Here is a 21783-nt window from a genome sequence, read left to right on the forward strand (position 1 = left end):
TTTCTACAATCAGACTGCATCTCACGTCCTGTGGGGGTGACACAATGCTTTTCATGGGATCTCTCTCCCTTGACATTTCCTGTTCGCAGTGCTGCTCACCTCACATGTACATAGGGCTGTTCATGATGCTCAGCAAGGCTGCAGAATGAGCTCCTGTGTGGGTCCGAAATGGGTTTTATGCACATTGCTCTTCAGAGCCTTAATGATATTTAGTCACTTTTCATTTTCTTCATAGCAAACTGATTCAGCAAATCACTGGACCTTGTGACTCAAAGGCTGTATGTGTCTCCTTCAGGTATAAGATAACAGATATTATCGGGAAGGAAGACGGACTTGGAATAGAGAACCTCAGAGGATCTGGCATGATTGCTGGAGAATCATCTTTAGCCTACGAGAGTATTATCACCATCAACTTGGTAATCCCTCGCTGCTTTCTATTCTTCAAACTTTATCATCTATTTCAGCTAAAAATCCTGTAGTGATATCCAGGAGATACACCTGGGATCAGGCATTTGGTTGATGTAAATTGACTCCTGTAGGCATTGAGCAGCACTGTTTGCACACCAGTACTAGGCTGGATCCATTCATTGTAAATGGAAGACACTTTTCAGAAAGGTGCCATTGGGCTTTGTGTTTGCTCAGTCAGTAAACTACTACTTCTCTCCCTTTTTTAAATAAAGTGCATACATGTTGAGATGCTGTGTTTTATGAAACAATAGGTTCTGGAGTTTTGCAGTAAGGAGTAGGTTTTATAACTTTGTAATGCAAACATGGCTAGTTTTACTGTTTTATCTAGATGTTTGAATCAATAGGGTTTGGCTGTGTGGTAGGACAGAAATCAATGTGATTTCTTCTATCCTTTTTCTTTTTTTTAAGGTTACGTGTCGGGCAATTGGAATTGGAGCTTACCTCGTTCGGTTAGGGCAGAGGACCATCCAGGTTGAGAACTCTCACATCATCCTGACTGGCTGTGGAGCCCTCAACAAGGTAAGTGTTCACACATCAGCCTTCAGAGCTATGCAGGCTGAATGGCTGCTTCTGTGAGTTGTGCCTGACACTCGAGCTGCCATCACTGTCCCTGCTCCATACTTGGACCCGTTTGCTGTTAGCTTCTGGAAGAGCTGTGAAGGGAGGGCCGCAGGGACTGAGCCCCGACAAGGAGAAGAAGTGGTACAGGGTTCATCCAGAATGACTTTCAGTCTCTTTTTATTCTTTTCTGGTGAAAAAAGTCCTTTCTTGCACTTGTTCTTCTTGACAAGAACATTACGTTGATGGCCAGAGGCACTGCTGCAGGCATTCTGGTTGGAGATGGGCAGGGGACCTGGGCAGCACTGCAGGTTGAAGGGCTTGAGCCTGAACCAGGTGAAGGGGAGGAAGGAGGAGCAGCTTTTAACACAGGTTGTGTGCAGTGGCTGAAAGACAGAAGCCTGCTGGGCAGCACCTTCTCTCACCCCCTGTATACTGTTATAGGAGAAGCAGAGTTGTTTCCAGTACCTGGATGACCATGTTTCCAAATACGTGGGCCAGAATCACCCTGACCTTGGTGTTAGCACTGGGAGAGCACTGAAGCCTTGGGAAAGAGAGCGGATGGTGATTTTCAAGGGGTGAAACCTGCTGGAAGCCTCAGCTGTCGGTGCAGGGAGGAACAACTGAGGCTGTAAGAAAACTTAGTGCTTTCACCACTAAAATGGCTCACCAGAGCCATTTTCTCACCAGAGGCGATGTTTCTCCCTTGCTGCCCCCTGCCTATTAATATCCCAGCCTCCAGCTCCTTGTGCGCATCAGACGCGGCTCGCAGCCAGCCCAGCTCTTGTCCCTCTCTCTGAGGGCTTTGTTTACATGGCAGTTAGGATTGTGCGGGCGCCGGTGCCCTTCCCCATTGTGCAGCTTTGTTCGCAGGCACTCTCCAGCACCTGGGGTGGTTGTGCTTCATCGCAAGCTGCGTTTCAAGGAGTGCCTGCCCGACAATGGGAGATAAAAGGAAAATAGTCTCTCGTTGAATTATTCCCCTGAATAAAGGGGGCTCTGCAGAGAATGAAGCATTGATCCTATCAACTCCAGGACGCGGTACCCTCAGTTAGATCTCTTACACACATCACACACACCTGCATCAATGGAAGGAAAAGAGGCATTTGAAGATCCATCCTTCAAAAAGAGATTGAGCCAGTTAGTGCTTGCTGAAGTGAAGTACGTTGCCTGATTCCAGCTGTCATTTGTTGGTGATCAGGGTCCTGCAGAGTTTCCCAGATGGCGCAGCAAGCCTGTGAAGTCTTCTCTTCTTCTCTCTTCTTTCTGGGTTTAACTGCATGCTCTGCACATGGAGTGAATGTTTGTTTTTATGTGACCAGATTAATCTCACTAAGGTTTAGGCACTTAAAAATTAAGGATTTACTCTAAATTAAGCACCTGACATCTGTCAGAAGGCATAGGCAGAAGGAGATGCTTTCAGGGTGTGACTTAGCCCATCCAATCCCAAGGCCTTTAGTGGTCTGATTGTGTTCTTTTCTCTCCCTCCATGCTTTGTTGGAAAGGCATGTACTGTTATGTAGGCACTGAACCTTCAGCTGCCTAAAGGTTGGCAAAGGAGGAGCCTATTGCATCCTCTCCAGCTTTCCCAGTATGAAGGCTGAAGCGCAGACCCACGAGAAAGTTTAGCTGTCCTTGAGCAGGAGGCTGGGAGTCCCCACTCATCTGGATGTGTCTGTGATGCATCTTGCTAGTTTATATGATCTTCATTTTTCAATCCCTGCTGTTCTGGTGAGAGTTTCTTGAATGGATCCAGCTCTGTCTGTGTCCCATCTGAGGCAGTGAAGTGACCTCCAGTGCTCTCCTAAAATGTCTGAAGCTCATTCCAGCTGAGATGTTCAGCAGGGTGCGCAGCACATGGTGAGAGCTGATTTGTTTGTAGTGTTTGTGTTGTCTTGCCATGGAGGCAGTATCTGCTGAAGTTTTACACTCTGTCTCCTTGTTCTTGTATGTAAACCTTTAATAGCACTTCTCCCTTGAATTTGGATGGACTATTTGTTTTATTTGCATTCCCTTTTGGCTAGAAGTTGGGTCTCCATCAGCCAGGGGGCAATTAAGTGGAGTCTTCCCTTGAAGGAATGCAGGGGCTCTTTTTGATGGCATGAAGTTTGATGTGTTCTTTCTTACCAGTGCATGGATCAGGTTCCAGGAGAGCCTGATGGTGGGAACCTATTGCAGTTTTGCCTCTGTGGAGCTACTGAGCCTCAATTCTTGTTGTTCCCTTGGATGAGATGCTGAGAAGAGCCCTGTGCAGGAAAGCCAGCACTTTGCATTGTGGCCTTCAGGTGATCCCCAGTTCAGTGGGCAGGGACTTGGGGGAAGGATTGTGCCTGCAACAGAGATAAATAAATGGAGACTGCTGTCTTGCATGGCAGTTAGAAATGAATGTTTCTAATACAGCTGCATTCAAATAATCCTTGGGCTTTTCCCAATTTGGTGTCAGAAATGTGGGACTGTTTTGTTTTATTGCTGACTTTAATTCCTGCCTTCAAAGAAGATGTTGTGCAAACATTATACGCAGAACTGTGTCTGCATACGTATCTTGAAAACGCGATGTAAAAATGGTCCCCCAGCAATGGAGGGAGTTGGGCTTGCCAAAAGCAGTGAAAGTTTTGATTTTTTAATTTTCCTGCGGAATGCTGGGTTGTTTGTAACATAGAAGGGGAGCAGAGGAGAACTGTGAGAAGTGTTACTTGCCAGCAGATTCGTTCATTATCGTTATGTGAACCCAGTTGGAGAGTTTGGGCATGGAGGGGGAGGTCCGGCTGCCAGCATCAGGCCGTGGCCTGGAACGTAGGCGATGAGCTCAAGGTCAGCATTGCTTTAACAGAGGCTGGTGCTGCTGGATCTGGCTGATGGCACGCTGGCTGGTTGCATCCGTGGCGCTGCGCTGCACGTGGGGAGGCACGTCCCGGCCGTGGCAGCAGGCAGGGTCTGCATTCTCTCAGCCCTGCTGCCCATGTGGGTGCCAGGAAGCGCGGGGGCCGTGCCGGGTTTCCCTGTGCTGGTGATGAAGCCGTCTTTGTTTGCGGTCCAGACCTGCGGGCAGGGGACGGCCGAGGAGAGGTGCGCTGGGCTCCGGGCTGCATTTCATCTGCACCCCTTTTGTCTTCGCCAGCGCGTTTCAGCAGGGGGTGGAGAGGTGGAAATGACATTTCATTCCTCTCCCGTGAGCGTGTGCGCGCCTGTGCTGAGCCCGCTGACCCCCCTGGAAATTGAAATAATGATAATGCGCGTCTCCTGACTGCATCAAAGTATCAGCACATCAAAAGCCAGGAGGCATGAAATGCAAATGATAAAGTGAAAGCAGATGGATTGTGCATGATCGCCTGATGCCCAATGAATTTTAAAAGGTGCTGGTTCACATGGGGAGAGGGGCTGAAATAAACACGTTATCCCTGCAATTTTTTTTTTGTTCTTGCCGCTCACTCCTGACAATATTTTTTCACACTTCAGCGAGCAGCCACTCCATCTCCCTCCCTCCCTCTCCCTCTCTTTCTCTCCCTCTCTCTCGCTGTCTACCTCACACACGTCTCGGGTCATGTCGCCGCAGCTCCGGTGGAAATAATAAGATATAAACCACGAGGTTGTTATTTGCATAGAAATAGCATGGAGCCCCAGGCAGCATGGGAGAAGGACACAGAGATCATTTGTCTAAAATTTTAATGAAAACTTTTGCTGAGGCAGAGATTTTTTTATTTTATTTTTTTTTTTAACTTTGGCTGCCTCCCCCTTTTCCCACCCCTGTGCCTTCCTGCACCTCCCTCAGCTCCCTTTCCTCGTCACCAGCTGATCGTGCTGTGGTTCCGAGGGCAGGTGACGTGCTGCTGCTGTGCACTCACAGGTTAATTTCCAGTGCTTTTCTTCTTAATAGAAGTAAGCTGAAGAACTCCCAATTTATGCATTGCTTACATGGTTCGAGCTTCCAGGACTAAATTTCATCTCAGTCCTCCCAGGGATGTTTCCAAGTCTGTTGCTGACCTATTTTTAATTAGTTTGCTTCTCCTTGTCTTTTGTGTTGAAAAGAAATCCTGTCTTTAAGGCTGTTTCATTAATGCAAACAAAGAGTGGCTTTCCATCACATCGCTGCCCGTCCCACGAAGTGCCGCCTGCCCAAAATGTCAGTGTCCCCTTGGCTCTGTGACTGTCATGGGATGAGGTGTGACAGTTGGGCTCTGCCTGCTGTCTCCAGAATCTTTCATACCGTTCTGAAATTCTTTCCTTGGCATTGTTCCCAACCGTGTGGATCAGTGAGAGCGGCTAAAGGGTTTCTTTTCTGAAAAAAGAAAGAAGTTCTTCCATTTATTGTAGCAAATTTCCCCCTAAGAAGGGTGCTCTGGATCACGGGAAGAATAGTCAGAGAGCATCCACAGGGCTGCGAAGAGTCTGCATAGCAGGGGGCTGGGAGATGCCAAGGGAATGGATCCCTGTGCTGTGGATATCTGGAGGTAAGGAATCGCTGTGGCCTCTGTTACTGCTTGGGCACTCCTAAAATGTTGGGTGAATGCATGGAGCAGATGGACTGGAAGTAAATGATGGTCATACTGGAGAGAGAAGTGGGAGCTGCCAGGAGCCTTAATCCATTTGTGCTTGCAGGGTGTGTGGGAAGGCACCTGCCAGCAGTGGTGTTTTGGTGGTATCTTCATCCTCAGGGCTTCTTTCTTTCGTCCTCAAAATCATATTCATTTAAATGATATCTGATGGTATTGTGGCCTGTTCCAGGAGGAGCTCAGGAGGCAATATACAGATGTTGGCAGGTTGCTGCTGAGGAAACTGCAGAACCTCCTGGGGCTGCTGGGGCTGGTTTGGAGTGTGCAGCAGGTGGGGACATGGGGAGCAGCAGCGCAGGGCACGGGGCTCCTTGGAGGAGCTGCGGGTGAGGAATGGGAGGCTCACAGCCTGCCAGTCTGTCTCGTGCGAGTGATCCGTCTTCAGCATCGCAGGCAGTAATATTTACCCTTCAATTTCACAATCTGGAAAAATAAATAAAGGCCTGGTGAGATTGATGCTGTTCGGGGGGTTTACCGTAAAATACAGAATGTGAAAAGCTCTTCTTTTGAGATTCAAGGCGGGATAGCTCAGTATCTGCTCCAGATGACTCCAGTCTTGGGATTAGATCAAAGCAATCATGTGAGAGAAATCATATGAGTTAGAACAGCAAGTGCCATCCCTGTCATTCAAAGAAGCATTATAATTATTAATGCATGATATGAATCTTTCTGTAGAGGCACAGCAAGACTATTAGGGAGACACATTAGGGTGCGGGCTGTTGGAGGATACTGACCCAAAGGGGCTCTGAGAGGTGTCAGCCAGGAGCTCACAGCAGCAGCTCCGTGGGGACATCCCCAAGGTTGTCCTGCTCCTGGCTCAGTGGCAGGAGGGGCTCCCCCACTACTGGGTCATGGTGGAGCCCTGCGGTTTCCTGGGTGGAGGCTGCTTCTTTGTGCTCACCCAGAGCAGATGAAGGACCTTGGGTGGTGGAGGTTCCCCTGCTGTAGGTTACCAGTGCTCACACCCCTACGAAGCCAGTCTGGTTTGGGAACGGAGGTCAGAGTAGTTACGGAGTCATGCAATGGTTGAGTTGGAAGGAGCCTTACGTCCTGCCCCAACCCCTGCTGCAGACTGGCTGCACCCCGGCAGATCAGGGGCTCAGGGTCCCATCCGTGGCACTGGGCACCACCTGGGCTGGTGGCATAAAGGGCTTCACTCTGCCTAGAGAAGTTGTGAGCAGGATGGGTGCCTGAGCTCAGACAAGAGCAAATAAACAAACGCCGGCCTTCATTTCTACATTTTATTTTTAATTGCCTTTCTTTAAGTGGTGATATTTGTGTATTGTTCCCATTAGAGACAATTTACGTTCCAGACATCACATTATCAGTCCCTTTATGTTTGCTTAGGGAAGAAAGTCTAATAGATTTCTGTTGACTTTTTTTTTCCTCCCTCCTTTTATCATTTTTAATATGGATCTCGATCAGTTTATCTGTGTGGATGGTGCTGGTACGGTGTGGGCGCGCGGTATTTATTCCCACTGAGCAGCAGTTGTGCACATTGGCCCCTATTCTGCCTGTCTAAATCTCTCCCTGCACCTTCTAGGGAAACTCTTTGTGTTTTAAACCCCGCATACATTTCACATAGCAGGAATTACATCCCAGTTCCTGGTGACCCTTTAAGGTGCGTTTCGGTGCAGTGCTCTGCCACCTGACATCCCACTGGAGCTGAATGGAAGGAGACATTTTTCAGATGTGTCCCAGAATAGCTGGTCCTGCCCTCCCATCTCTGGGGGCGTCCCTGGGAGCGTGTCAGGATGATGGCCTATGGCTTTTCTCAGCTGTGAATTGGAGATGCATTTTCTGCCATTCTGGATGGTTGAGTGAGAACTTTTAAGAGCTGCTCTGGAAAAGTCTCACGGTTAAACCCAAAACCATGATACAGAGTGAACAAAGTTTCATTGTCCTGTGCTGGAGCTGCCCCTGGGTTGGTTTCTGAACAAGAGGGTTCTGTTGGGGCTTAGAAGGTGGCCAAAGGAATGACCAAAAGCAAGATCACTAAGTATCATGGAGACCATTTTTAATGCTGTTTATAGGGCTGTTGTCGAGAGTAGGGAACCCCTAGCTGGGACAGAAGGGATTTATGGGTGTTTGCACCATGTAGAACAGGGGGCTGTAATTTTAGTTTGCAAAGTGTATTGAGTCCTTGTGATTTACCACTGACTGCTGGAGTGACCTTGAGCAGAACATGCCGTCTCCCTACACTGCAAAAGGAGAGCTGGGCAGGAATTTTTTGACAAGGCATTTTTCATTTGAAAATGCCAATTCAATGGAATGGGAACTCTTCAGGAAAAGGTACTGATTTTGATGAATTCCTTGTTCAGAATTTTTTCATTTTGTCAAACAAAAAGCTCTTCTGTTCCAACTGAGTTTTCATTTTGGATTAACTTTTATTTCTAATGTCCTACACCGAAGATGTCAGAAGCAGTCATGATCCTGTCTGATTGGCCACATCTTGGGATTGCAAATTGTGCAGTGCAGAAGAGGAGATGTTCCAAAGCCCCCATAAATTCTTACAGGAAGGAGGTGATTTCCTCCCAGAAACGTTCCGTGTTGCCATCTGCGTTAGCCAGGTGCTTTGGGATCATCAGGCAGAAGGCACCACGGCAAGGCCAGCTGCAGCAGCAGTGTCCATCTGGATGCCTCTTCCCCTGCTGCCTCCCATGCAATTGCTTCTTCCCCTTCCCCCTCTGAACTCCCCAAATTAAAGCAAGGAGAGGCCTCCACCGGCAGGCCCTGCTCTGGATTTGCAGTCAGGAGCCATCTCCAATAACCATCAGGCTGTCAGCTTCCCCCCCCTCCCCCTGCCTCCCACCTCCCCCATCACTCACCAAAGGAAAAAAAGAGCTGGAGCCACAGCTTGAAATATATCATGCAATAGTGTATCATGAATTTCTTGTGAATCACATTGGTGAAGCAGGTTTATTTATTTCTGAGACTTTAAATCAATACAAAGTAGGTCTCTTAGTTCTGAAGCCGGGATGGAGTGTGAAAAAATGAGCCCATTGTACTCTTAAAACTTTGGGGAAAGGAGATGACAGCTATATAATTCCATTTACCAGGCACTAGGGGCTTTAATGTGAAGGTGACAGGGAGCTCTTTGTGCATTTAGAGCACCATATCTTCTAAATAAAAGATCTGTAGACTTGATAGTGGAGTATAGCTCTGACTTTAATAATCTCCAAGCATTAGACCGAGCCAATATGTTCCCAAGTCAGAAGGGTCCCCCACCGAACGCTCGTAAATTAAGAGTGCAGGAACTGCACACGCCGGTAGATTAGAGATGCAAGAAGAGCACCCGCTCCTGAGCATCTCCCCCAGCCCACTGCTCTGCCTGGGGTTGCTTCTCTTTTGCCCTCTAATGACATGATACGTGTGGAGGAAGAGCTGAGGGATGGAAATGAACGCCGTAAGATCTGTTGAGGCTTGACTGCACGTAATAGCAGCCAGGTTTTAAGTTCCTACATTGTGTTTTCTGATGAGACATTCGTTCTGATCATTTCTGCCTGTTTATGAAAAATAGGCTATTTATAGTATGTGCATGTGCCTTTCTGCTTCAGGTTTCTGGCAGATAATATAAATTGTGGGATGGGAATTGCAATTATTGAAATTATTTGGATAAAAATCTGGCACTTATATTTGATATAAACACATGATATGCTCTGAATAATAACAGCACTTATGTTACATGATGATTCCCATTCAAGCCCTCTGCTGTCATTTTTTCACATCTTTCATCTTTGATGAAACATTTGAGCCAATCAAGTTTCCAGCCGGAGCAGCTCTGCAGTGAATGTCTCAGCTCCAGCAGCTCAGCTTCAGCAAAGAAGTGCAGGGAGAGCTGCTGGTCAGCACAGGTTGGAGTGCTAGAAAAGATCAGCGTGCACATGGCATGGCTGTGGGCTGGTGGGAAGGGCCTTCTGAAGGTTGAAAGGGCTGCTAGAAGCCTGCTCTCCTTTGTACTGCCCAAAAGATCCTGTATAGTGGAAAGAGATGTGATGTCCTCCTAGGAAGGCTTCTGTGGAACTGAACAGATGGTGGCAATTCTGCTGGGGTATTTTCTAAACATGGGGTTGCATTGTCTGGAAGGTGGTGTGTGTTCTTACAGCCACGGGCTGAGCTTTAACACGTGCAGTTCTAGATCTCCCATCTCCTTTGGAGCACTTGACTGATGTCCTCATCTTTTTGTGGAGATGGAGGCACAGAGGAGTCAGCAGCTGCAATGAATGGGAAACTGGAGATGTTATCCCAAGTGCCAGGCACCAGAATGCTGCAGTGCAGTACGGGGAAACCTCGGAATGAACCGATGTGGGACCATTCCTCGTTACTGATAGCGTGTCAGAGGAGGGTGGGCAGAAGAGTGAGTGGATGGAATTTTAGTTTGGAGCCAGAAGTTTACTGTCCAGTGCCTTGCTGTTCATGGATGTTCTTCTTTGTCTGGCTTCCCATCATATAAGGTGAAAGATCAGAGGTTAAGCATTACTGATAATTCAGGTGCAATGCATATCAGAGCTGTGGGAGTTGGATCCTGTCCCTTCCCACCCCTCACGCTGTGCCTTTCCTGATCTCTGCTCTGTGGTCGCTGTATCTTTGTCTCTGGAGAAGTGACCCCTCTGCCAGGAGGGACCCACTCTGCACACTCAGCCCTTGTGTTCCATGCAGGATTTAATCCCATGCAGTCTTTCCTTGGTTTGGCATTCTCCATTTAACTGATTGGAGCATTTCTAAACCCACTCATGCCTCCGCTGACCGTGTGTCTTATTGAGGAATATCTGAATCGGTTAATTGCAGAAGCATCAGTTCTGGGCTCCTCCAGCAGACGTATTCTCTTTCACCCTTGGATATTTTCTTGCAGAAACATTTATACAGCAATATGCATTGCACCATTTAAAATTGTTAATTGGAGATTGAATTACTTGTCAGCCTTTAAAAATGTAGTCCTGCGAGGTCAGAGATGAGGCGGTTAGCGGAGCCGAATGGATGAGCCTTTGTGTTCATTTTTCTCCAGCCCCATATCACTGCGCTCACTGCTGGCCCCTCGCTGCCTCCTGACCTCTGCTCCCAGCTCAGCTGCAGCAGCACACACGGGGCAGCACATCACCCCTCTGCACAGCCTTCAGTGCAGCCCGGGGCTGCGCCGCCGACAAGCGTTGATGGGTGAATGCTGCGGGGGGGTTCTGTTCATGCGGCCCCTCGCAGTGCTCTGCCACTTCACGGAGATGTCTGCAGCACTCGGGAGAAGGAGCTGCGTATCTGTCTTCATCTCCAAAAAGGGATTTAGGGCCACGAGCAGGAGGTATATTAGGCTGCTTTCACTGCCTGTCAGCAGCAGTAAACCTGCGCTGTTGGCGCGGTCTCCAGATAAGCAGCAGCAGAGGCCCATTTTGCATGTGCATACGTTTGCATTAGTTCATAGGTGGGCAGCTTAAATCCTCTTTATTTTTATTTTCCTCTGCGGAAGGCATTTAGCTCGGCTGGTGACTGGCATCCCGAGATCCGTGCTTTCCTTTGGAGTTGGCAGATGGTGGTGTTGCACCTTTGCAGTTAGGCAGTGGCGGGCACAGGGCACCCAGCCTCGATGAACCGGTATGTGCAGGAAGAGCACTGCTCATGCAGGCAGCTTATGGTCAGAGCAGAGCTTCTGTTCTCCCACCCCTTCGACACCTCTGCTCTCTGCCCAAAGGATCGGATCCTGAGGAGTGCAGCACCTCTGTGTCCCTGCAGCTCTCCTGGCAGGACATTGGCTGTTCTGCCCTTGGAAGCAGTCAGAGCTGAGCACCCCATCCTTGGTGCTGCCCTGCCTGGGCTCGGGCTGCTCCACGCCGGGGGTCCTCATCCTGAATGGAGCTGTGCTGGTGGGTTGCTGGGGGAGGACGAGTTGTCTGCCTGCATCTGAGGGGGTTTTAAGATCTAAATGAAGCAGGTATGTAATGCCCTCTGTCTGTTAGAAAGACACAACCCATAAAAATAACAAACGGCATATATTTGCTAGAATGTCAAAGTTATGAGTTTATTTTGTAATGATGTGCTCCTGCCTTCATGAGGTAAACTGGCCGTGGCAGAGGTGTTATTAGTAATATGGACTCAGTGGAGCAGAAAGCCGAGTGACCGAGAGATCAGTGTATCAGTCAGCAAGAGGGCAAATGGAAAGAGACAGCAGGGGAATGAGAAAAGAGCTGCAGAGCCCGGGCTGAGGCTGGCGATGGAGCCAGGAGAGTCAGACGCAGCACTCATCTGATCTCCCAACCTCTCAGAGCTGGGGTTTTGTCTTTGCTGTGCCTTCTGCAGCACGTGGCTTTTCTGCCCAGTTAAGGGTTTCGCTGCACCCGGGTCAGTGCTCAGGAGACCTGTTCATGTCTCAGCTGCTCAGAAAGGGCAGGTGGGACGGCTGCCTCAGCTTTCCACGAGTGCAGTTTCCCTTGGAAATCCATACCTGCAGATCTCAGCGATGTGCAGGAAGGTCAGTTGGGAGCCATCGCTCCATTCTTTGCTGCTGAAGTGAGCGTGACTTGCTGTACGCATCTCCTCAGTCTGCACCTGCAGTCTGCATCCCATCCCCTGATGGCTTCCCTGTTTTTCCTTTCCAGGTGCTTGGTCGGGAGGTGTACACCTCCAACAACCAGCTGGGCGGGATCCAGATCATGCACAACAACGGGGTGACCCACGGCACCGTGTGCGACGATTTTGAAGGAGTCTACACTATTCTGCTGTGGCTTTCCTACATGCCCAAGGTAATTCCTGGCCCTGCAGGAGTGTGGCATGTCACTCCATGTCCTCTTTGTTCACAGGGCTTTGGGGATGAGGGCAGGCTCTTTGAATGCTTTGTCTTATCCTGTGTTTGTAGCAAAATGATTTAGACTCATGATTGAAGCAGTTGGGCGTTGTGGTACTGAACTCCACAGAGCAGCTTCTGACCTGCAAAGCTGGGATGGGGGCAGCCCGGCTCTGCTGGGTGTACTTCCACATCACATCCCGTCCTGGAGTCCTATCTCGAGTACTCTGGGTGGCAGGACCTGATGTCAGCAGTGGGTTGTCTTTTCCTGGAAAGACTCTAGAAGTTCTTCTCTGAGGCAGTAATTTGAAGCAGCTGATGTATGTGTGTTAGCTGCTCTGCAGCCAGGAAGGCAGCGGTAAGAACATGCAGGTCACCTTCTTTCAGGAAAGACTGCATGAATGAGTCTGATGGCCTGGTCACCTTTAGAAATTAAATTGCAATGCCTTGCAAATGCTGTCAGTGCCTGAAGCTCAGGAACAAGTATAGCAGAGTGTATATCAGATGATGCTGAAAGGAGGGTTTTGAGAGTATTTGGAGCGCTTCTTGAGACTCGTACCAAGGCTCTGAGATCCCACGTTACAGGGTTGTACCATGTGGTGGAAAGCAGACTCTGACCAGGTGCTTTAGATTTGGTTTTTGGTGCAAGACTATGTAAAATTACTACCTGAAATATTTTTCTTTTTTCCTTAGAGCGTATACAGCCCTGTTCCTATCCTCAAGGTCAAGGATCCTATAGACAGAACCATAGACTTTGTTCCTACCAAGACTCCCTATGATCCTCGCTGGATGCTGGCTGGACGCCCAAATCCAAGTACGTAGATCTTTGGTGGTCAGGACGTGCTGTGTTGTGTCTTGCTTCAAGACACTCAAAGCTCCACATCTGTTTCTGCTTTGTCAGCATCAAATTATTATTACTCTGGTGAGTTCTATGCCTGTTGCATAATTAGAATTACAAAGACTAAAGAATGAAGGTCTGGTTAGCAAATGGGGCAGGAGGCCCTGTGTGCTCACCCTGTCAATCTGGATCTTTTTTCTGTGGTACTTTAGGACTTGAGTGAAGCCAGGTGCATTCTGAAGCCTGAATCTGTTCTGTTTGGAGATCTCTGCATCTGCTTCCAGACTTGAAGCATTCCATTCTGCCTCCAGCCCCCAGCCAGGCACCCTGTGAACGTGGGTAGTTAAAAAGAATCAGGCTGGCTGGAATGGGAAGAGAAGTCCAAGGCCTGTGCCCAAGTACATTTCAGAGCTTATGAAATGATTAGTTCTAAGGGATTTAGATGCAATATACAAAAATAGCATATAAATTCTGAGTGCCTGGGAACACTTACAAGTAATAGTTACTTTCATAGGCCTTTTTGCAGTTCAGAGGAAAGTGCAAATACAAAAGTCTTCATACTCGAGGAAATGCACAGCATTCCTGCAGGTCCTGGAGAGTAAATATACTGCAGGCACTGCCAACCACTGAACCCCCACGCTTGCACTTGGGGTTGTGCAGCCTGCGTGTGAACCAGCTGCAAACTGGGTGACCATTATGCCTGCTGTTATTAACGAGTTTGGGAGGCTAAAATGAGATTTGTGATAAACTAAGTTTTCTGTTTTTGGATAATATTTTTTCATCATCTCTCAAGTAATTCATCCAGCTGTCTGAGCGCAGCAAGCGCTGCCTTCCAAATCGAGTGACTTCAGATTTTAATTTAGTGGAAGCGTTAAGGAAAGCAGATGATTCCCTGTGATAAGTTAAAGCAGATATCTCCTAGGTGAAAAGTTAAAGCCATTTATTAGAGGAGATATTGCCGTGATATTCTTCAAACTGACGCCCGACACGAGGCCAGAATCTAAACGATCAGCTTTGGGCTCACGATAAAGAGATAATTTTGAAATGGATGGTCACATTTTACAGTGGGGCCACAGAGGCAGGGAATGTAGAACACAGTAATTACAAGTTTGGTCTTGATAAAACACTCTCCATCCTGTTTAAGTCAGCAGAGGTTAGCTTGCTTGGATCTCCACTTTTAATTGGTTTTGGACTTGGGTTTGCAGAAGCAAAGGTGCTTGTTCAGATTAAAGTATTCCTCAGAAGCTCTGTGCCAAGAGGTAAAGCTGGGAGGTTTTTTTTGTTGGCTTTTTTTTTTTTTGGCAGAAGCTTCATGAAGCCTCAGAGCAGAGCAGAGTGCCACAGAGCAAGTTTTGTACCTGTTGGGTGGGCAGTGCTTGGCAGCATTGTGCTCTTCAGGGGTTTGATTTCCTCGAGGCACTGGGAAGTCACTGCCTCCTCTGGGCCAATGAATTGATCTGATAGTGCATGGTGAGCTAAAGCATTTTAGGAGCTAAAGCATGCTTCAGTTTATGGGATGCAGCTGGTATCTGTGCAGAGCGAGCAGGCTTTCAATATGCAGCACTTCATTTCAGGTTTTCCCAAGGAATGTGTGAAGCTCTCAGATGTGCCATCTCATTTTCCAGCATTACGGAACTTTTTGCATTTCTTTGCAGGAGAGATCAGGCAGAAGCAAGAGAAAACTGAGCTGAGTTTTAAAATAGAAACAGGCATTTTGAAAAACATCTTTAATGACTTTGCTGCCTTTTGACAAATGTTTGTCCTATCTCGAAAAAAAAAGTTATTTATTTAAAAGCATGCAAAGTCCCTCTGCTATCTGAACCCCATCGTTTAACAATAAATGATGCTTTTGCTGATAAATGACTGTTTTTATGCAGGCTGGCAAATGAAATAAGACATGATGGCTGAAGGCAGACAAATGCTCAGCTGTCTAATGTTCCCTTGTATGATAATCTGTTTAAAATTAAATAAATAAATACATCAAAAGGCAGCACCACGTTCTCCAGTTGGCATTTTTAAGCAAGTTTCTGTTGCTCCTTCTGTGTGCTGACTTCCCGTTTCTCCTCCCACCTCTGAGGTCTCCATTTTTCCCCTTCCTTTCAGGTCAGAAAGGACAGTGGCAGAGTGGTTTCTTCGACAATGGCTCATTCCTGGAGATCATGCAGCCCTGGGCACAGACAGTTGTGGTTGGCAGAGCAAGGTAAATGCTGAGAGACTTTTTAGACATCTGTGGAAATCATGTTTTCATCAGGCGTTACTTTTTTTCTGAAACCTCATTTCAAAGTTGATAGTAAGAATAAGTCATTACTTGAATAGGATACTTTTTTACCACACGAATGGAGCATGCACTGATCATTGCTCCTGTTTTGCTTGGAGGTGACATGCACAAAAGCCAAAAAGAGAGAGAGGTTGTTAAAAACGATGGAAGACAAAACCTGCTTCTCTGGGAACGTGGTCACAGCGAGGCCTTCCTGCAGCTGTTGGCCAAAGGAAGGGTGCACAGCTTAGTGCTCTGAGGTCACACTTGCCTTGCAAGAGAAGTTCATCTAAAACTGGAATAAATTACAAGAGACAGAAGAGCTTAACATCGAGACTTGCATGGAATTTTGCTTGCAGCATTTTCCAGTGCAGCACCTGATGATCTCGGGTTTCCTCTGTGCTGCAGAGAGGTGTGGCAAAATGGGATTGGGATTTCCTGAGGACTCTCCTAGAGCAGAATGTGATCAGGAGGAGGCCTTTTTCCTTCGATCCCATATCGGAACGTGGGCTGCTCCTGCCCAACCAAAGGGCTCTGAGCAGTTCAGCTCAGCCCTGCCATCTCTCTGTGTCTGTGACCTCTGCTGGTCCCAGGGATTCCATTCCACTCAGAACATTGTCTGATCTTCATACATCTTCGAAAAGACCTTAAAATACCTGCAGACTCCACTCCTAACTGCAGCACGTAACCCCGGGTTGTCCTGTGACCTTTTGATACACTTCACTATTTTTATTTGCCATCTGTAACACACTAAAGTTTTATCTCACGACATACTGTAATCTTGGAAAGGCTTTTAGATTGAGCAGTATTGCAGGGAAAAGAAATAACCGGTGGTTTGGCAAAGCTGGAAGCTCTCTGTCCAGGTCGGTTCTCAGCCCCTCTTGCAATTCCTTCTGACAAATTCCGAGTTGCTCTGGGCTCTCCCGTGCACACATCTATATAACACAAATGAAACCGACTTCTTTTGAAAGCAGCGGCACTTTGAAAAAACAAATACAAATATATTCTTCTGGGATTGTTACTATAAGTGCTGCCAAAACTCATCTTTTGTATGTATGTTTGGAATATGTGTGCTGTTGGCTGTAAATTGTCTTTTATTATTCTATGGCAACTTGTCCAGGGACACACTATAAAACAAGATGTAGCATCTTCATGTGCTAGCCTGATAAAATTTATATGAAGTATAATGGAAAACAGAAGTTGTTTTGAGCTGTTTTCAAGTTCAATAAATAACTGTAATACTTGGATAAAGATGTTCTTTATTAGGTCACATGGGCCCTAATATAGAAGTTATAAGTTACCGATTTAAGACGGCTTCTGCAATTACGGGTATCTGGGCAGACTCTTAATCATAGTGAATGGGAATGTTCTCAGCCCCCTGGTGCCCATTGGCCGTGCTGTCCCTCCTCGGGTGGCTGCAGGAGCAGCCTGGGATGGAGGCAGGCAGCCCCAAACCTCTGTGCACCACCGCCAGCAAGAGGGGGTCGTAGCAGCAGCACAGGTGCAGCCAGTTCTCTTCTGTTTCGTTCTCAATGAGGCACGTGGCAGTTTTTAGAACTGGGTTTTGCTGTGAAAGCCCTAAATTCAGCTCTGAAATTATCCGGCTGCACGCCTAAACTCTTCAAAAAGGCCGCAGCGCGGCCTCCTCTTCCTCCATTTGCATGCATTATTTGTCTCTTCTGAGTATTTTGATGTGAATTGGAAAAATTGTCTAGTTGTGTAACAGAGAAAATACGGTTTTGATGTGTCTCACCTCCTTTCAGGCTAGGAGGAATACCTGTAGGAGTAGTTGCCGTAGAAACCAGAACAGTGGAGCTGAGCATCCCTGCTGATCCTGCAAACCTGGACTCAGAGGCCAAGGTGAGCTGAGTGTGTGTGGTTGTCCTCTGCAAATGTCTCTAAGAAAAGAGCATTTGTTTCGGTGGGATTTTTTTTCTTTCAAATACGGGACACAAAGTAGAGCCAGTCCTTGGCTGGGAGCTGATGGTTGTGTTGGCTGTTTGCTCTGCATTCCCCAGTAGTTCTGCTGTGGGCTGAGATATGGGGAGTGGGGCATTGGAAACATGGTTTCCTTGTTCCCTGGCTGTGATTGTAGTGTTTCATACTCTTGCTGTTTTGACATTTTGCTTTTCTCCTGCCTGATTTCACAGCTGTGGCCCTACATCATGTCTTCTGCATCTTCTCCTTTGCATGTGCTTTTCTTTCTCCTTCACATTGTTACAGCAGTCTCAGCATCGGGCTTCCTGTGCCATCTCCCCATGGGGAAATCAGCAACATCACTCCTTTTGATGCTGGTGACAGAAGGATTGTCCCAGTTTTTCTGTGGACAAGCAGATCCTGTGCATGTTGTGTGCTCCGCTCTGCACTGATGGTTCCACATTGCAATTCGTGCTGCAACTGTTTCTGTGTGTTTTGTTTTTTTTTTTGTGCTGACTGCTAAGGTAACAGGGTTTGCTCATCTTTCTCATTCCCACAGATAATCCAGCAGGCTGGTCAGGTGTGGTTCCCTGATTCTGCCTATAAGACAGCCCAGGCCATCAACGACTTCAACAGGGAGGGGCTGCCTCTGATGGTCTTTGCCAACTGGAGAGGCTTCTCTGGTGGCATGAAAGGTAATGGCCACTTCTGTACCCTGATGGTGTTGTCCTGTTGGGCCGTTTTGTTCCTTTCCTTCCTTCTTGGCTCTTGTCTTTAACAGCCAGTGTGGGAATAACACCAAATGTGCCAGGTGCAAATCTGAAATCAGGTTATTTTCAGCGTAACAACACTGTTGTATTTTTATACGTACCCTCATGGAGGGTTACAGGACCTGACCAGACCAGCTGCAGTGAGAACAGGTGATTGGTCTGTAACTGTGGGCTAGTTGCTAACCAAATTTACAGCTGCCAGCCTGGGCTAATTAAGCAGTAATCTCAGGAAACCTCTTCTGCTTTATATCCTTCTGCCTCGGTTTAGAACTGGGGCTGGGTAAGCCAGCAGTACTGGGTAATGGAAGGGCACATAGTAGCAAGTGGAAGCACTGTCCTGCTGATGGTTTCTCGCACTGGTAGCACTGTGTGTCTAGGGATGGGCTCCCCGTCCTGGGCAGTCCTTTTGGTGGCAGTGCCTGCTCACGCAGTTATAAAACTGCTGAGTTAATGTACTGGCAGTTAGAGTTCTGTATCACATAGTGCTGCTTGAAATTCTGTGAAGTGCCAGGAACGTGAGATTGATACCATAAAATTTAAATAAGTGAAGGATTACGGCCCTTTACCCGCATGCAGCACTTTGCACACAGAAGGAACATTACAGGTCTGCTAACAGCAGGAGTTCTCACTGGGGAGGGCTGCCGTGGTGACAGTGTGAGTGTTCCTCAGAAACTGGGTGGCTTCTGAGCTGGAACCGGAGGCCCGGGGTGGGAAAGAAGGTGTTCATTTGTGGGAAGATGCCAGTGCTGCACTGCGCATCCCCAGAGACCTGCACAGCAGCTCCTGGCAGAGCACGGAGACACAGAGCTGCCGCAGGGTGCGCTGTGCCAGGCTGCTCTGCTTGGCCTTTGCTGGGGCGGTGGCAGCCCTGCTCCCTGCTGATGCTCGCTGTGCTCCTCGGGGCCGTGTTGGCAGTGTTGGTTTCAGCGCTGCCTGGGGATTATGCAGGGAGGGAAAATAAACAATTATGCCACCCCTCAGTGCACACAAACACACTGCCAGGAGCCGGCTGCACTGTGGGTAAAATGACTCCAAAATTGTGTGTAATGAGTAGGAAAAGATTAGAGACAGCTCTTGCTATGCTGAAAATTGACATTAGCAGAGGGAGAAAAAAAAAAAAAGGCAAGCAAAGGAAAAAAGCCCAGCCCCTTTACTCGTCGGCCTAGGAGGTCCGATTCGGGCAGTAAAATAAATAAAGGAAGCACAGAAATGGAGGCATCTCACAATGCGCCGGCGCTTCCCCAGCGAGCGCTGCCTGGCCAGGAGGCTCCTCAGCATAATGCAAAATTAAATTATAAAAACTGGCTTGAATATTTAGATGGAGGAGCCATTTGGAAGTGGTTTATTTAGGCGAACCGGCAGTGACCCACAACGGGGAGACATCAAGCATGAAATTTACTGGAAATTAGCACCGGGGTCTTGGACTCGGCATGAATAGTTTGATAGCATGCAAATCCCCGCGACATTAACGGCAGTGCTGCTTGTGCTACAGGGTCACTCGCAGTTGGGTTTTCATGTTTCACTTATTATTTTTCCCTGGGACAGGTTATAAATAACAATAAAAAAAAATCTAAGCGGAAGGAAAGGGCTGTTTTAAATCTCTGATTACCTGGTGCTGAACGGCGGTGCTGCTGCATGTAATGGGTTTACGAGGTTCATTATGTGTCTGCAGCCAACGTGCGCCCGGTGTTTACCTTCGGGTCCTATCTGCTAATCCAGCCAAGCTGATGAGATCCGTTCCAGCTCCAGAGGTTCAGGGCACGCGGCCCCAAATGCACAAAGCTGCCTGCTGCCTCCCAGCACTGCCCCTGCACACGCAGGGAAGGGTCGGTGCGCCGCAGGCACGGCGTGGGGAGGTGTGCTGTGAGCACTCTGCCCTGCTGAACTACAAGCACTGCTCTTCCTGGAGGACTGCTGCAGCGTTGCTGCTTTGCTCGGCTTTAAATGAGTGCAGGGCTGAAATTTGGCTCAGAAATCTCACGTTTAATTTTGATTTTGCTAATCCTAGTGTTAGCAGCTAGGAGTTTGTAGCCTGTCTGAAGGCAGGAAGGGGCATCTGGGAAGGTGGAAAATGGCCTTGGTGGAAGTTGTAAGCGTGCAAGAGAAACCTGAAGTTCGTGAAAATCCATATAGAAAACCTGAGGCACGGCGTGCTGGGACCCAGCAGGGAAGAGCAGCAGTGCAGTGCAGGATCCCCAGGGGAGCAGCCGTGTGCGTGGGGAGCCGTGGCTGCAGGAGCGCTGCCTCTGCTGCACCCCACGTCCTCTCACAAGGGATGCCTCCCTTCCAGGACTTAACCTGAGTAAAATACATACCCTTGGCAGGAGTGACAAATGGATTGCTAATTACATAATTATTTTATTATGTAGCTCTAGTAAAAAATGTCTAGTAAAGAATTAATTCAGTTAAAATAATTTGAATCGAGCAATTATTTTCTTAACACTAGAATTAGCTGAAAGTACTTCAAGTGGTTTATTACTAGTGCTACATAATAAAATAATTGTGTAATTAGTAATAAATTTGTCACCCCTTTTGAGGTCTTTTTCTTTGCTCAGGAAAGGTTGGAGCTCTGTTTGGTTCCAGGCCTGCTGCTCTGCTGGAATTCAGAGTCAGTCACAACTAATGGAAGTAGATCATCCTCCTCCTCATTGGCATTTGGCTTCTCTTAAATGTTAGGAAATTCCTTCTTTTGGGTGTTTGGACTGCGAGCAGCAAGTGAGCTGGGCAGAGCACAGCAGAGCCTGTGGTACCAGTACATACGTACCTACACTTTTTGTATGCACTCCTACTGTGTGAGTATTGCCCAAAGAGTTGGGGCATAACTGTGTGCTGATGCTCCCCATTAACCAGGGGCTGTGATGTGCAGACTGGGGCTGGAGTCTGTCCTACCCCAGCAGTGGCTTTCTCAAAGGATGTGAGGATTTCAGGTGCATGTCAGCGCCGATCTGTTCATGACTGGGACTGCAGGTGTGGATGGAGTGTGGGGTGATGCAAGAAGGAACAATGGGAAATGAATTGAGATGGGGAAGGAAGGAGAACTTGGCTGAATGCTGTGGAAATGGCCCTGAAGAATGAGAGTTGGTGGTTTGGGATTTCTAAATGGAGGCTTTAAGAAGCACTGGAAAGAAGCAGAGGATGGGGTCCTGTGTGGACAAAGAGACGGACCAGATAATCCTGATAAGTGTTTCTCATTTCTTATACATCTGATTCGATGCTTCCAAATATAATTATGTGTAACAAAATATATGTATTCGAGGCTGCCTGTTTCCATTACAAACTACATCCATTACAAGCAGTATCATCTCATATAAATTCTCATTGCCTTCATTCTTTTCTCTTTTATGTAAATCACCTTTGGGGCAGATACTTCCCATGCTTTGTCTGTACACAGTGGAGTTCTTCAGAATTTCAGCAGTGTCTTGGATAGATTGTAAAGCCAGAAGAGGGGAGGAGAGCTATTCCACGTCTGAACCCTCAGCTCTCACTGCTTTTTAAAAGGACATATAAGGGTCTATAGATGTGCACCTCCTTCCTGGGCACCCTGCCCTGGGCCAGCAGCACCGCTGGAGCTGTAGCACGGCAGGGGGAGGAGGGCTGACCAAAACTGGGCGCTTGTATTCCTCTCTCCAGTTTGACCCACTGTGCCTGACGCTGTG

The 21783-nt window shown here is 47.8% G+C and overlaps 1 protein-coding gene across 5 annotated transcripts in view; it reads left to right on the forward strand.

Annotated features, from left to right (window-relative positions):
• ACACA (acetyl-CoA carboxylase alpha) overlaps nucleotides 1-21783 on the forward strand; it is a 99917-nt gene that overhangs the window by 64842 nt on the left and 13292 nt on the right. For all 5 annotated transcript variants that reach the window (XM_042830289.1, XM_042830292.1, XM_042830290.1 and 2 more), the window contains 7 exons: nucleotides 296-416; nucleotides 877-987; nucleotides 12161-12304; nucleotides 13039-13159; nucleotides 15287-15383; nucleotides 17204-17300; nucleotides 17917-18052. In XM_042830289.1, the coding sequence (XP_042686223.1) occupies nucleotides 296-416; nucleotides 877-987; nucleotides 12161-12304; nucleotides 13039-13159; nucleotides 15287-15383; nucleotides 17204-17300; nucleotides 17917-18052 (827 nt within the window). The remainder of the gene's footprint in view (nucleotides 1-295; nucleotides 417-876; nucleotides 988-12160; nucleotides 12305-13038; nucleotides 13160-15286; nucleotides 15384-17203; nucleotides 17301-17916; nucleotides 18053-21783) is intronic.

The sequence above is a fragment of the Centrocercus urophasianus genome, unplaced genomic scaffold (genome assembly GCF_019232065.1).
Source record: "Centrocercus urophasianus isolate 14NV4802_14NV808 unplaced genomic scaffold, USGS_Curo_1.0 seq_33, whole genome shotgun sequence".
Classification (NCBI taxonomy): Eukaryota; Metazoa; Chordata; class Aves; order Galliformes; family Phasianidae; genus Centrocercus; species Centrocercus urophasianus.